Source organism: Dryobates pubescens, chromosome Z (assembly GCF_014839835.1).
Source record: "Dryobates pubescens isolate bDryPub1 chromosome Z, bDryPub1.pri, whole genome shotgun sequence".
NCBI classification, from domain to species: domain Eukaryota; kingdom Metazoa; phylum Chordata; class Aves; order Piciformes; family Picidae; genus Dryobates; species Dryobates pubescens.
The window spans coordinates 35,856,221-35,871,060 of record NC_071657.1 but is presented as its reverse complement, the minus strand read 5'-3'; the positions used below and the strand labels follow the sequence as shown (position 1 = coordinate 35,871,060).

Below are 14,840 nucleotides of genomic sequence, written 5' to 3'. Positions count from 1 at the left end.
GTCTGTTTGGAAAGAAAGTTGTACGAGACTACTTTTTCCTTTTTGCTTAGTGATGCCTTTGATGTTCAGTATGGTGTAGTTGTCATCCGCCTAAAGGAGGGCCTGGATATTTCTCACCTTCAGGGTCAAGGTAAGATTTTTGTTTCAGCTGTTGGAATAGTTTTTCTTATACCCTTTTAATACTGCTTTTTTGAAAATAGTAAAATCAACACATTTAAACACCACCTTCTTACAGAGTAAAACCACCAAATAGGAGTAATAGGCATTCAGCAATAGAACTTGGTTTTCTGCATTTCAAATTTTTGTATTTGTAAATCATATATAGTTGCTTCCCAAGGAATTACTATTTAAATGAAACAAATTTAAAGAGGCTGCCAGGCTGGTATCAAGTGTGTGGGATCCAGGCCTAGAAATCATGAAAATCACAACAAATATTGCACAATTGCTGTGAGTCTTGTGTGGATTGCCAACCCTTACACATGTTAGAGACCTCAACAGTCGCCTGTCTCAAGTTTGGAAAGGTTTTCTATTTTGAGTGTAGGACTTGGTTATGGTAGGAAGTGGTGTTAAGCCAAATGATATAATTTTAATTAAATTTCAAGCAGAATAATGAAGTCAGCCTGTGAGCTTTGGCAGCAACTATTTATTGAATTCATAATGTCTAATATGTTTGTAGCTTGCCCCATGTAACGTTGGTACAATGAGGAAGGAAGCTTTTGACACAGTGTGTGTTAGGGGGGCATCTCCTGGAACAAGGGAGGATTGTTTCTTCACTGTAAACTTATGAATATCTTAGGATTTGGAGAGATTTGTCAGTGTGTGCATGAGGGCAGAGGAGTGTGAGATACAGCAAGGAGTGAACGAACCTGCAGGGTGAAAACAACACTGCTAAGAAGACTGGGAAATACAGCACCAAAGTGTCAGAGGAGTTTTAGTATCGACTGGGAACTGTGAGCTTCCTTTAACTCTGACAGCTGCCAAGCAACTCCACTGATGCCAAACCTAAAATACACTTGGCTGTGAGATATACTTGGTCTGGGCCTTATCTAAGGCTCATCTCCTCTTGAGGTTATTGTGGAAATGGAAAATAATTCATCCAAGTAATTTTTTTCCCTTCTTGTTTTTCCTCAAGTATTAGCTAACTCTGTTTCTTGTTTAGCCTGTGGTAATGCAATGAACTCCAAAATCTGGGAAGGAAGTAGCAGGAACCTATAGCTCTGCTTAGAGGAGGAGCTTCTTTGAAGCACTTTGTATAAGATTTTGTTGTTGTTTTCTGCTTGCCTTTTTTTTTTTTAATTCCCTCTCCTTGTCCATAGCGTAACAGTTACAGTGCCCAACTGTGAACCATGTCAGTATAATCATGTCCCTCTGGTTATACAGTTTGGATCAATTAATGGTTCACAATCTTCTTTTCTTTGCTTTCTCAAAGAAGAGTTACTGTCATCCCAAGAAAAATCTCCATGTACCAAGGATGTCATAGTAAAAGTGGATTATAGCAAGAAGTCTGAGACAGACACTTCTATAGCTTTTGCTCCAGCATCTAGTGAAAAAACTCAGGCTCTACGTAAAGGTAACTTGCCTAGTTCACAAAATGAAATTTGAGTTCTCCTGCTCTTTCTCATTCCCTCTTCAATTTCTTTGTCCTCTTAGAAAGGAAACACCAAAGGGGTTTTTGTCTGTGGAGCAGAAGTGTCATGCTTTTCTAGCCATTGATGTCTTAGTACTTAGTACTTTTGCATAGAGCTTACCAGTAGATAAAATAAGTCTTTTGTGTTTAATCTCCTAACTAAAACAGGTGCTAGACAGTGACCTGCAATGAATTTGCTTTGTTAATGACTTATACAGGCATTAAAAATTGCTTGAGAATTGTGCCACACATGATTGGGATTTGGAGGCTGCTGAAATTGTGAAGTTGTTTTCAACTCTGACTAGTATATTATATGCGTGTTGACAGACACACTTTGACATGACTGTAACAAACCTTCCTTTTCTTCTGAAAGTAGAAGCTTGGAGTGACTTAAGTGAGCAATATGATTTTTTAAATTGTTTTTTCCTAAAATACAAGTAAATCTCAGGATCTGGTAGACTGCATTTGTGTGCTGTTCTTTTGTATGAAAACCCATTTCATTCTACACTTTTTTTTATATACGCTAGTAGTGTTTTCATTAAGATCACAAAGGAAATTAACCTTTTTATTTTGTATCTTTAAAAATCTTCCAGAGGAGGACGAGGATGGAAAAACTCCAGCACAACCACTGTTGAAAAAAGGCAGGCATTTTCCACCTTTTTATGTTAAATCATTCTTTCACATTGTTAATTTCAGTTTTCTTTTTATTTCTTTTTACAAATATATATGAGAGAGGAAAACATCAACCATGCAATGTTGATTTGTTTCTTCATATCTGCTTTGGAATGTGCTTCATCTTTAGGGATCAGGCTATAGAGAAATGAAACTTCATGGAAATTTTCAAAACAGTTTGCTTCTGAGAAAGGATTGTGCATAAGATATGAACATCAGATATATTTTCTTCCTTATTTATTTATTCTTAAGTAACATTTGCAAATGTGTTCAAGAGCTTGCTTAGTTCTGTCTGACATTTTTGTATGGGCCCTTTATTTAGGAGTAAGGGAAGTATTATCTGGTGATATAGTTGCAGTCTAGTTAGTAGATCTTCTAAAGTCATAGTTACTGCTTTATTTCTTGAAATTGTTTGATGGCTTGCAAATTAAGGCACAGTACAGCCACTCAGATTTAACAGCTGGTATAATGCAAAGTTGTTATTCAGCTAAATATGTTTTGAAAGGTGAATCAAGCAGTTTTCATTTCCTGGCTTAGTTCAGACTCTTTTAAGAAAAATGGATTTAAGGAAACAGTAAATCCTTAGGACATGGTAATTTACTACTAGTAAATACATGTTTTCAGGAAAGTTCTCTTAAGCAAGAGGTAGTAACAGTACATGACCTGGTGCTCTGCAGTACATGTGTAAGGTTAGTTAAATTATCCAGGTGAATAACTGTTTAAAGATGCTGCAAGTCTGTATTTGTCAAATGTCTGTTAAATGACTTAGAGATTTAAATCTTGAAATGCTGAAGTGTTATGAGGTTGCAGACTACTTAAATATAGCTTAGCTTATACCCATTCAGTCAAAATTTAGAGTTGGATCAGAGGGGGGGGAAAAACAACTTGTATTTAAACATAGAGGTATCACAAGATATTGAAAATTGCATTTGTTGAATGTTAGGATGGCTAAGAAAAAACACTTCAAAAGTGAAATTTCGTCATACTTTTTTTTTTTCCAGATTCAAAGAGCCCATCTTCTCCTTTAAACTCAGCTGACCAAAGACTACTTGATGCTAGCACTCAGTTTCAGAAGAAACAAGGCAAAAGCAATATTGATGTCTGGTGGCTCTTTGATGATGGAGGTAATGAGCTTTATACTTAAAAGAAATGTAAAAAAAAAACACCCTTGTGTAATTTTGAACTAATTGTTAATAGATGCATCACATGTAGATCACAACTTTGTACTTTATTAACATCTCACACAACACTATGTTTTCTGGTGAAAATACAGGTTTGACACTCTTGATTCCATATCTTATTACAACCAAGAAGAAGTGGAAAGACTGTAAGATCAGAGTGTTCATTGGTGGGAAAATAAACAGGATTGATCACGACAGAAGAGCGTAAGTTTGCAATTAAAATGTCAAAGTTACACAGTACATGACTCCCTGTTGGGATTCCTTCATTTCTTGAGCCAGCAATGTGCTCTTGTGGCCAAGAAGGTCAGTGCCATTCTGGGGTGTATTAGAAGGTCAGTACGCCAAGAAAGATTCTCCTCCCTCTCTACTCTGCCCTGGTGAGCATCTGGAATATTGTGTCCAGTTCTGGCTAAGAAGAACAGGGAGTCACTTTAAAGAGTCCAGCACAGAGCCACAAAAATGATTAGGGGAGTGGAACATCTCCTTTGTGAGGAGAGCCTGAGTGAGCTGGGTTTCTTTAGCTTGGAGAAAAGAAGTCTAACGGGTGACCTCATTAGTATTTATAAATATGTGAAGAGTGAGTGCCAAGAGGATGCAGCCAGGCTCTTCTCAGTGATGCCCAATGACAGGACAAGGGGCAGTGAGTAGAAGTTGAGGCATAGGAGGTTACACTGTGAGGGTGATGGGGCACTGGAACAGGCTGCCCAGTGGGGCTTGTGGAGTCTCCCTCTCTGGAGATATTCAAGACTGCCTAGATGCATTCTTGTGTGATCTGGTATAGGTGGTCCTGCTCTGGCAGCGGGGTTGGACTCGATCTTTCCATAGAATCAACAAGGTTGGAAAAGACCTCAGAGATCATCAAGTCCAACCTATCATCCAGCACCTCATGACTAACTAAGCTGTGGCTTCAAGTGCCACGTCCAATCCATTTTTGAACACCTCCAGGAATGATGACTTCACCACCTTGAGTCTCTGTCTTCTTGTTCTGCTGCTGGTTGCCTGGCAGAAGAGACCAACACCCACCTGTCTCCAACCTCCTTTAAGGTAGTTGTAGACAGCAATAAGGTCTCACCTCAGCCTCCACTTCTCCAGGCTAAACAATCCCAGCTCCCTCAGCCTCTCCTCACAGGGCTTGTGCTTGAGACCTCTCACCAGCCTCATTGCCCTTGTCTGGACACATTCAAGTGTCTCAATATCATTAAATTGAGGGGCCCAGAACTGGACACAGTGCTCAAGGTGTGGCCTAACCAGTGCTGAGTACAGGGGCAGAATGACCTCCCTGTTCCTGCCGGTCACAGTATTTCTGGTGCAGGCCGGGATGCCATTCCAGGTGCCTTCTGGCCCATAACATTCTGTGATTATATGGTTGAGGTGTAATCACACTCTATTCCCTTTCTCCATAAACAGTTCATTCCTCCCAGATTGTTACGGATGAAATACCTCATGCTGAAGTAAATTTTTCTGCAGCATTGTCTGACACTAACTTTTTCAAATGTTTTCTGAGGTTGTCTTTAAGCAAGACTGAGAGGAAAGTTAACCAATGTTTTGATTTGAAATGTTTGATGGGGGGTGGTTTGTTTTTTTTCATTGGGTTGTGGGTTTGGTTTGTGGTGGTTGGTTGTTGGGGTTTTTTTTGGGTGGGTGGGGTTGGTACACTTTTGGGATGGCTTTTTGATTTTGTTTTATTTGGTGGGGGTTTTTTTGGGGGGGGGGGGAGGGGAGGGTGTTGCTTTTTTCTTTCTTAAACCAGGGATTCTATTTCTAAACATCTGTCGCTTTACCCTGTGGAATAACTGTAAATCTGATCATGAATAAAGGCTTATTTTTCTCATACAGGATGGCTACTTTGCTTAGCAAATTTCGGATAGACTTCTCGGACATTATGGTTCTTGGAGATATTAATACTAAGCCAAAGAAAGAAAAGTAAGTCTCAAAAAACTCTTAACTTGCTAGAGTTATACTTGGATTCTTAATGTCTTTTCATGACCTTAGCTTCATTCTTTACTAAAAACTGGTTTGGGAGAGCAATTCCTATGGCATCCAGTGCAGGAAGGAAATCAAGCAATAGCTTCTTCATATAATAACATAGTTAAAAATTGGAAAATTTGATCTGGCCCTTAGACTATGATATTAAATTTAGAAAAAAAAAGTTTAAAAAAAAAAATCCAATTTGTCTAGAGCAGCCTTCCTTAAAAAGGGAAATGCTTACAAAAACTTAAATGCTCTTCATCTTACTTGGAGGCTTTGTTTAATGCACCAAACCTTGGTCTTCAAGTAGGCTGGTGGGTTTTGTTTTGTTTTGTTTTTTAACAGCTTGGACTTCTAATGTACACAGGAATGATCACACATTTCTGATTTTTCTGATATTGCTAATTTTCGAGTTTAAAAAAAGTTAATTTTAGTTGACTTTCAGTACAAATTTATAACAGAATGTGCAATATCTAAAAAACTTAAAAAAAACTTCAAGCCCCATAATACTTTGCACCTGTCCACACTTTCATTTTGAAGCTGGCATGAAGCAGGATGGTATGACTAGCAGCAGACTAAAACTCAACCTGAGAGTGCTATTTATGGCTTTTACTAAAGTGGCTAAATCTTTGTAGTTAGTTGCATGATGAGCAGTAAAAGCTTCTACAGTGTCCCAAATTGTTGTTACTAGTTGCTGAGCTTGTATACCCAAATATCTAAGGGCAATTGGCAGTGATAGTTTCAGTTAACTTTATATTTACAAGGTAATAAAACTTCCTAATGACATGAAAGTCATTGCCAGCCTATACACTTCTGTTTTAATATGGTTCTTCACTTAATCATTCTAGTATTGCAGCTTTTGAAGAAATGATAGAGCCCTTCCGACTACATGAGGATGATAAAGAACAAGAAGTTGCAGACAAAATGAAGGAGGATGAGCCATGGAGGATAACAGATAATGAACTTGAGCTTTACAAAACAAAGGTTCTGTATTCTTTAGCGCTCTATATTAGCTATTAAACTTTTTTCTCTTACTGCATTTATGGATGGGATATCAATGAGTTCATTCTTGTTAGTCTCATCATGTCAGAGGGTGCAGCTAGAGACATCTAAAGCTGGTTAAAGTTTTGTTGATCTGATCTATTTCAGGATGGTTCCAAATATATTCCATCTTTATCTTCTTTTTTTCTCTGTCTCTTTGCTTTAGAGGAGAAGTAGGAATGTTGGGCTGTTCTGTGTAAAAAGTATAGTAAGGGACAGGGAGAGGGTGGAAAGGGCCAGGAGTCGGTTTAACAGGTACAGACTGACTGTCAGCAGCTGCTGAGATCTGTTAACTGTGTATTACTCAGGGGCTGGGAGATTTTTATGAAGTACAGTTCCTTTAGAGTTAATGAACTGCTTGATGCCTTACTGTTCCTCCTACAAACACTGCCAAAATTCATGTTAGTGAGATAATAGAAGGCATTTTATTCTTTTGTGTGCTGATAGCTTAATTGTTTCTGCAGACAGTAGCCCAAAGGCAAACTAGACATCAACTCACCTGAGAACAGAACTATAAAGAAACAGTTAACTCAGAATCTCTGCTAGGAAGTGAGCTGACATAAAAGAGAACTGAAAATTACTGAGGAAGCTACCTGAGCTGGTAAAACTGGATAGAGGAATAAAGAAAGGGAGACCTTTTATGGAAATAAGCTTAGCAAATGAAGATGGAATGTAACTTCTCTAAGACCTGCTCACTATGAGCTTATAGGACCCAGTTAAAAGAACTGAGGTGAGTTAAGAGCCTCTTGCTTCCAGGAGCTGTGGAGGAAATATCGCTCTTCAGAGGAACTATATAAAATTCACGTTTCACAGTGCTTGCCTTATTTGCTTGCTGTTTTCTTTTCTCTCAGCCTTGCAACCTATATTGTGGAGAAGTGAACAAGTTGTTGGACTGAGGTGGAAGTACATTCTTTGTATAAGTGACTTCATACCAGTTGATCACAACTGTTTCTGTTGGGTTTGGGGTTTTTTTTAATTGAACTTTTTGTAGGTTTATATAAAATCTTCCTAACAAGTTTCATTTTAATTACAGACTTACCGCCAGATCAGGCTAAATGAGTTGCTGAAAGAACATTCAAGTACAGCTAACATAATTGTCATGTAAGTAAATGATTTGTGGCCTTGCCTTAACTGATACAGAATTGTAATTTGAAATATGCATAGATATGGGTTAGGAAAAAGCCTGAGCTTTGGCTTTAGATTATAGATTTCCTCGGGGAGGTTTCAGTGCTGGAGGTATCTATTACAAGTATGAAGCTACTGTATTGATGAATGAAAAGTGGCCTGTGTAGTTCCATGCTTCAGGATACACTGCTTTGGGCAACTACCTCCACATCTGTAGTGTGGCTCACGATTCTTGCATTTCTTTCTCTCCTGCATGCCAGCTCTTCCCTTCTTTCAGGTCCTTCCTTTCATTTTTTTATTTTCTCTCTAGGAAAATGTTAGATAGTTGTCCTGCTGATGGATTTCTGTGGAATTACTTTGGGGGTAAACAGGTAGAATGCAGATTGTATGTTTCTTCACTGCGTTCATGACCCTGTTTCAGAACCAAGAAAGTGAAGCTTGAGTAGGGTAAATGGACTTAAGAGTAGGTTATTCAAGAAAAGTGGATAGCATGTTTTGGAATGATTGTGAGAGAATATTAGACTGCTGCAACCTGGCATTGTGAGGAAAAGCTGTATTTTCGAATGTTAGTTTTTCACAAAACTTGCCTTCAGGAGAATTTTCTGTGAAGCCACCTGAATATAAAACCATGGTAAGAGGCCAGAAGTGAGGGGTAAATAAATGTAAAGGGCTATGGTGGTTAAGACACCAGCTCTCAACTCATTAATTGAATTCTGAGGGGAAAAGCAAATGTGTTGGGAAATCTAGTGTCCACCTCTTTACAGAATTGTATTTTTCGTACTTATGTGATAGGACAGTTATTCCCACCAGCTTTTTCTAATTATTGAATGCTTTTTTCCCCATGTGAATTGTAGGAGTTTGCCAGTTGCACGGAAAGGTGCAGTTTCTAGTGCACTATACATGGCCTGGTTAGAAGCTCTTTCTAAAGATCTGCCACCAATTCTGCTTGTTCGTGGGAATCATCAGAGTGTTCTTACCTTCTATTCCTAAGAGTACTGCAAAATGGAACAGCCATGGTGAAATGGTACTTCAGCGCCCAGAGGAGAGTGACTGAAATGGTCTATAGTTATTAACATCACAAAGGCAAAAAGTGACTCTTCTTTTACTATTTCACTGACTTGAAAGCACATAAGGAAAGTCACTGTGTTTCTAAAGTTGTGACATCATGAATTTTATTCTATATTTTATGTAATTTAATCTTGCTTAATGGGGGAGGATTCCTTGTTAGACTAAAGAACATGACGACCTTTTGTTTGCTACTTGAATAGCAGCAATAAAATGTTTTATTTTTGATCAATGAAAGGATTATAGATTTATAAAAGCCTTTTAGCCTTGAGGTGCCTTCTGAAATTAACCAAATCTCATCCATACTCCTACTTTGTAACTTTATATGGAATGTCAAAATCTGCCTTCAACTAAGTTTAGATCAGATTTCCTTTAGTTTCTAGTCTCTTCCATATTACAATAAAAACAACTGCTTTTCGGTCTTCCATTGAGCTATTAGTTCTTAGTACTGTATGTTTTCTATTGTCAGAAGGTTTGGGGGTTTTATTACTGTATCTGTTAGATTCAAGGGTGAGAATTTGGGCAGGTCAGTTGAACTAAAGCAAATTCCTGATGAAGACTTCTTGTTACAAAATCATGTAATAGTTAAAATTAGTTCTACTAGCAGGCAGTATCCTTCTCTTTAGTTTGATAATGTATAAAACTTTGGGACTAGTCTGAGTTTTAGAGCTAACATGAGCTACCTTGGTGAAGGATACTGGTCAGTCTTTGCTCTGTACCCCTAATATGAAACTGAATTAATCTAACTGGTTGAGGGTCTTTTTTTTTTCTCCCTAATTTGTAGTAAGGTAAAGACCTGTCCTAGTTCTTGGCCTATTATGTTTCAGTATCACTTTCAACTTATTTTGAAACAAAACTCATCTTAAGGCTTGAATGGGGATAATAAAGCAATGTGATGCTATCTAACAGAAAACAGTAAACACTATGTGGAATCTTGCTATCCAGTATGAAATGTAAAAGCTACAGTTCTCTCACATTTTTCAACAAATGGTTAAAAGGACCACTAGTTACTAGGGGAGATGTTTTTAGGTCAATTCATTCAGTTGTCAGAAAAATACTTTTAGTCTTAATAATACTCAGGTTTGATTGTCTAGCAATTTAGATGTATTCCATACAACCTACTTTATACATTTTCTATGTTCAATAAAGAAACTGCCAATCTTGTGTGCCCTTCCATTGTATATTTTAAAAACTTCCTAAGTTTAGTCTACTATGAACACCTACACAAGAAATTTTACTTGAGCCTTTGTATAAAAGGCAATAATGTGAACTGGTTTTTAAATTCCAGATATATTTTGGATAGAAAGGATTGCCTAAAAACATTTCACAAGCTTTTGATATTAGCATTGGACATGCTGCTGGATCAGTTTACCAGTGATTGAGTGGCTTTCATTTAAGGATGCCCAGAAAAGGCTTGTTTTTATGCTCAATACAAGATCAAATTGGAAAATAATTGTTCCTTTTGGAGGACAAGTCATAATTATTGGCAAGGTAGAGCTTCAGGCTGTTGTGATGAAAGATAAAAATATTCTACACAGTGCAGTATATACTGGTAAACTGCAGAAAATCTTTTGCTGTTTCTGTCAATTGGATTGGGGCTATTGAATCATTTCACTTAAAGAAAAAATAAAAACAATTGTGCATGTTTTGCTGCTAAGTGTGAGATAACTGATGCTAGCATGAACCCAGCTTGTTATGATAAACAATTTAAGACAAGACAGTTTGCAGTAAAAGCGCTGTTTCCTTCCGGATGAGGGTGTGGAGATCAAATTTGCCAACAAATCTATTACAGGTTTTACAGCGTTTTCAGGGAGTAAGGGTGTGTTGCGTTGTGAATACAGAATCATTGCCATCTTCTTTCATGGGTTACATTCTTTTGAACAGACAGACAGTAAGGCATGGACTTAGTGCTGCTATATTACAAAACAACAAACATTTAAAAAATGTGCACAGGTACACTTATTTAAAAGGTTTTTTTCCCATTCAGGAAACCATTGCTTGTGATCTGTAACACAGAAACCAAATGAAGTGTGTGTATACATGCATATATGTGTATAAAATTATATAAAATATATCTAAATATGCATATGGGGATAGTTAAGGTAATGTCTGTGAAATAACGTAGGATGCTTTTCATATGCACTCTCAGAAGTCCACTAATGCTAGGCATGAGGTCAATTTTCAAGATTATCTGCTACACTAAAATTTCAACATAATGGTAATTGTTTGCAACAGATGTTGGCTAGTGGCAGTCACTTCAATTTCTGCTTTGATTTTGACACCAAATTTAGTTATGTTCCAATCATTAATTACTTGAAAAATGAAATCGCTTACACATGCCGATTCATACTTTCTGTAGAGTAGGTCTCTTTGTATTGTTTTACAAAGACAGTAGTAGCTGGAGAAAATCAATTATTTATTTGTTCACTTGTATTTAGGTTTCCTTTTACATACATCCTTTTTATATGCTTTTTCTGACATCACATATTTAAAAATAACTGAGTAATTTAAAGATTTGAGTGTTAGTGGGTAATGGCCCACTTGGGTTCAAAGATGTAAGATTTGATACTGTACTGTAACTGTCACACACAAATGCTTTTCTAATGTTTTAACGTAATTATTGCAGTTAATACTTTGTACCAGGGGGATGTCACTGCAATAAAAGGAAATTAATTCAATACCTCTGTCTTGCCTAACAAAGCTTTTTTTCATTGGGGGATAGAGAACAGTGTTGATAGTTTCAGGTTAATGCCGAAACTAGTTCCCAATATGTGTTTACTGCAGGTATCTGATATCTAACTTTTGTTGTGGAGCTTTTGTAGGCCCATATGCAGAACTTACTTGTGTGTCTAGTATAAAGAGGTGAGTGTTCTGTTCTTGGGGAGAAAGTTTGTTGCCACTGGGTTAGGAAGAAAAATAAACTCTCACTCTATAAAATTTGTCATGACTTGCAGAGGCATCTGTAGTATGTGGTATGTTTAAGCTGAAACATTGCTGAAACTTGTTTTGCACTTGTTAAAAGTACACTACCACCATCTATGGCATTGACTCTGACCTGTTCTAATATGTAAAGAAGTAGGGAAGTTACATCACCATTTAACATAGGTAAGTGACTTCATGTTTGGTTTAGAAGCTAAAAATTCAAGGTTGATTTCATCACTTGGCTACGCAATTGGTGAAGGTTCACACCGCATAGTAATCTGTTCTGGGTTTGTAACTCTAGGAATCTTGTGTTCCAGCCTGCCCTCTACCAGTCTTGTCTCCCTTCTCTGCCTACACTGATCATTGCAGATGTCAAGCTGCCATAGAATTACAGAATTATTGAGGCTGGAAAAGACCTGAGATCATCAAGTCCAGCCTATGACCCAACACCCTGACAAGCTAAACCATGCCACTATGTGCCACATCCAGTCTCTTCTTGAAGACTTAGAGCGATGGTAACTCCACCACCTCCCTGGGCAGTCCATTCCAGTGCCTAATCACCCTTTCTGTAAGGAGGTGCTTCCTAATCTCCAACCTAAACCTCTCCTGGTGCAGCTTCATACCATGGCCTCTTCTGTTACTAGTTGTCTCAGAAGAGCCCAACGCCCACCTGACTACAACTTCCTTTCAGGTAGTTGCAGCAAGAGATAAGGTCCCCTATGTTTCCTTCATGCTGAACAGCTGCCTCAGCCTTCCCCCATATGACTTTCCAGCCCACTCACCAGTCTCATTGCTCTCCTCTGGACCTGCTCTAGCACCTCACTCTCCTTGCTGAACTGAGGGGCCTATAACACAGCACTCAAGACCTCACTGGTGCCAAGTACAGGGGCAGAATTACATCCTCATCCTGCTGGCCGCACTGTTCCTGACAAGCCGCAATGCCACTGGCTGCCTGTGCCGATGGCACACTGGGCGCATTGCTAGCTCATGTTCAGCCAGCTGTCAACTAGGTCCTCAGCTGGGCTCCTCTCCAGCCACTCATCCTCCAGGCTGTGGCCTGCAGGGGGTTGTTAGTGCCAAAGGGTAGGACACTGCACTTGGTCTTGTTGAATCTCCTACCCCTGGCCTCAGCCCAGCCTGTCCAGGTCTCCCTGAAGAGTCTTTCTACCCTCCAGGAGATCCACTCTCCCTGCCAGCTTCATGTCATCCATGAATTTACTGACACTAGACCTGATCCCCTCCTGCAGGTCATCAATAAAGATGTTGAATAGAACTGGGCCCAGTACTGATCCCTGAGCTACACCGCTGGTCACTGGATGACATACCATTCACAACCACTCTCTGTGCCCTGTCATCCAGTCGGTTTTTAACCCAGCAAAGGGTGCACCTGGCCAAGCTATGTGCTGCCAGCTTTTCAGGAGGATGCTGTGGGAGACTCTGTCAAAGGTGAAGCTGAGGTAGACCATATCAGCTATCAGGAGAGTCACTCAGTCATAGAATGAGATCAGAGGGGTTAGGTGGGACCATCCTTTCCTAAACCCATGTTGGCTGGGCCTGAATCCCTGGTTGTCTTGTACATGCTGCTTGATGGCACTCAGGATGATCTGCTCCATAACCTTGCCAGCCACTGAGGTCAGGCTGAGAGGCCGCCACACAGCCCTGTTTTACCTGCATCTCACAATGTAATGGCGAGGGGGACAGCCGAATGGGTCAGGATTTAGAGTGTCAGGCGATGGTAAATGTACGCTTTAGCCACGCCCTCTCCAAAACGCCCCTTCGGGCCCCTGAGGGTTCTGCGGCCCCTCTGCAGCCGCACCGTTACCCGCCGCGCGCCGGCACCGCCCCTCCCGCAGCTCGCCGCGCCTGTGGGCGGGTGGCGCCGCCTCTCGCCGCGCCTGTGGGCGGGTGGCGCCGCCTCTCGCCGCGCCTGTGGGCGGGTGGCGCCGCCTCTCGCCGCGCCTGTGGGCGGGTGGCGCCGCCTCTCGCCGCGCCTGTGGGCGGGTGGCGCCGCCTCTCGCCGCGCCTGTGGGCGGGTGGCGCCGCCTCTCGCCGCGCCTGTGGGCGGGTGGCGCCGCCTCTCGCCGGCGCTGGGACCGCTGCGAGGAAGGCCGAGCGAGCGCAGCGGGAGCGGTGGCTGCAGGGCCGTGCCGCGCGTCTCCCGGCCGTGCGGGGTGCTGCCAACAGCCGCCCATGCCGGCTGGCCACAGGCCTGCCTTTTTGTAAAGAGCTTTGTTTCCTTACGAGTAGTGTTGTGTGCTGGGAAAGGTTTCCTTTTTAATGTTTTTTCCCCATTTGACTCTTGCAATGGCACTGCTTGCCTGGAGGTGAGGGAAGGGCCTCACGGCTCACCTCCGGCCCTGTGGGACGGTGGAAAACGGATCCCGATCAGCTGCCGCCAAACGCATTGCGTTGTGGGGCTCAGGGTCTGGGTACCCCATGCTCACAGTTCGCTCCGTTTCCGTCCTCGGTAATAATTAGAAAATCGCGCTCATACAACATGATTTTTGGTAAAAGAAATAGGAAATCTTTCCTCCGTAATCCAAACGGTCGCGGGCACGCCAGGTGGCGCTGTTGTCTTCCAGCATTTTGGGGGACGCCTGGAGCGGCCCTGTCCCATACATCATCGTGCGCTGTGCCTTCGGATTCATGCGCTAAGCGACCGAGACCTCTGGATAACAACGCACATCAGCGTAACAGTATGATTTGCAGTACGTCTTTCATACCTTTGACTGTGGATGAGAGGACAGTTCAGTATTAATTCTTCCCCTCATCCTCGGTAGGAAAAACACTCTGGCTTTGTTCTAGAGCATGAAGGAATCTTCATGCAGATACTGCCTGGGTTCAGGTACTGCCTGGTGAGTTCAAGCAGCCTTTTAAACACCAAATAACCACCATTTCATAAAGCACCGAGTGATGTTCATTGTTTGCAGTGGCTATATCCAGGTTTATCAACCATAGAGAGAAGGATAAACACTGTAGGTAAAAATAGTAGGGGCACTGGAAAAAAACAGTGACATGTCCCATTTAGTTTCAGAGTGATCCATAACATTTGAACAAGGCATTTTTGCCTCATAAGTAACAAGACAAACATCTGCCACCTTCTACAAATACAGAGGTATGAGCAAGATGATAAAAGCTGTACATCGTCCCAAAATATGCAAATACCTGCTATTTAAAGTATTGGAGGAAAGTAGTGTAGCACTAGGCATTTCCAAGTTTATTAAGCTTGGGAATCATTT

General features: G+C 40.7%; 1 protein-coding gene across 1 annotated transcript in view; it reads left to right on the top strand.

Moving 5' to 3' along the window:
• The window catches only part of SLC12A2 (solute carrier family 12 member 2), a 58,347-nt gene extending 49,119 nt beyond the window's left edge, over positions 1-9,228 (top strand). The window contains exons 19-27 of the mRNA XM_054178025.1: positions 51-130; positions 1,430-1,570; positions 2,221-2,268; positions 3,301-3,423; positions 3,573-3,684; positions 5,317-5,403; positions 6,297-6,432; positions 7,523-7,590; positions 8,469-9,228. Coding sequence (XP_054034000.1) covers positions 51-130; positions 1,430-1,570; positions 2,221-2,268; positions 3,301-3,423; positions 3,573-3,684; positions 5,317-5,403; positions 6,297-6,432; positions 7,523-7,590; positions 8,469-8,604 — 931 coding nt within the window. The 3' untranslated portion in view covers positions 8,605-9,228. The remainder of the gene's footprint in view (positions 1-50; positions 131-1,429; positions 1,571-2,220; positions 2,269-3,300; positions 3,424-3,572; positions 3,685-5,316; positions 5,404-6,296; positions 6,433-7,522; positions 7,591-8,468) is intronic.
• The last annotated feature ends 5,612 nt before the right edge of the window (positions 9,229-14,840 follow it).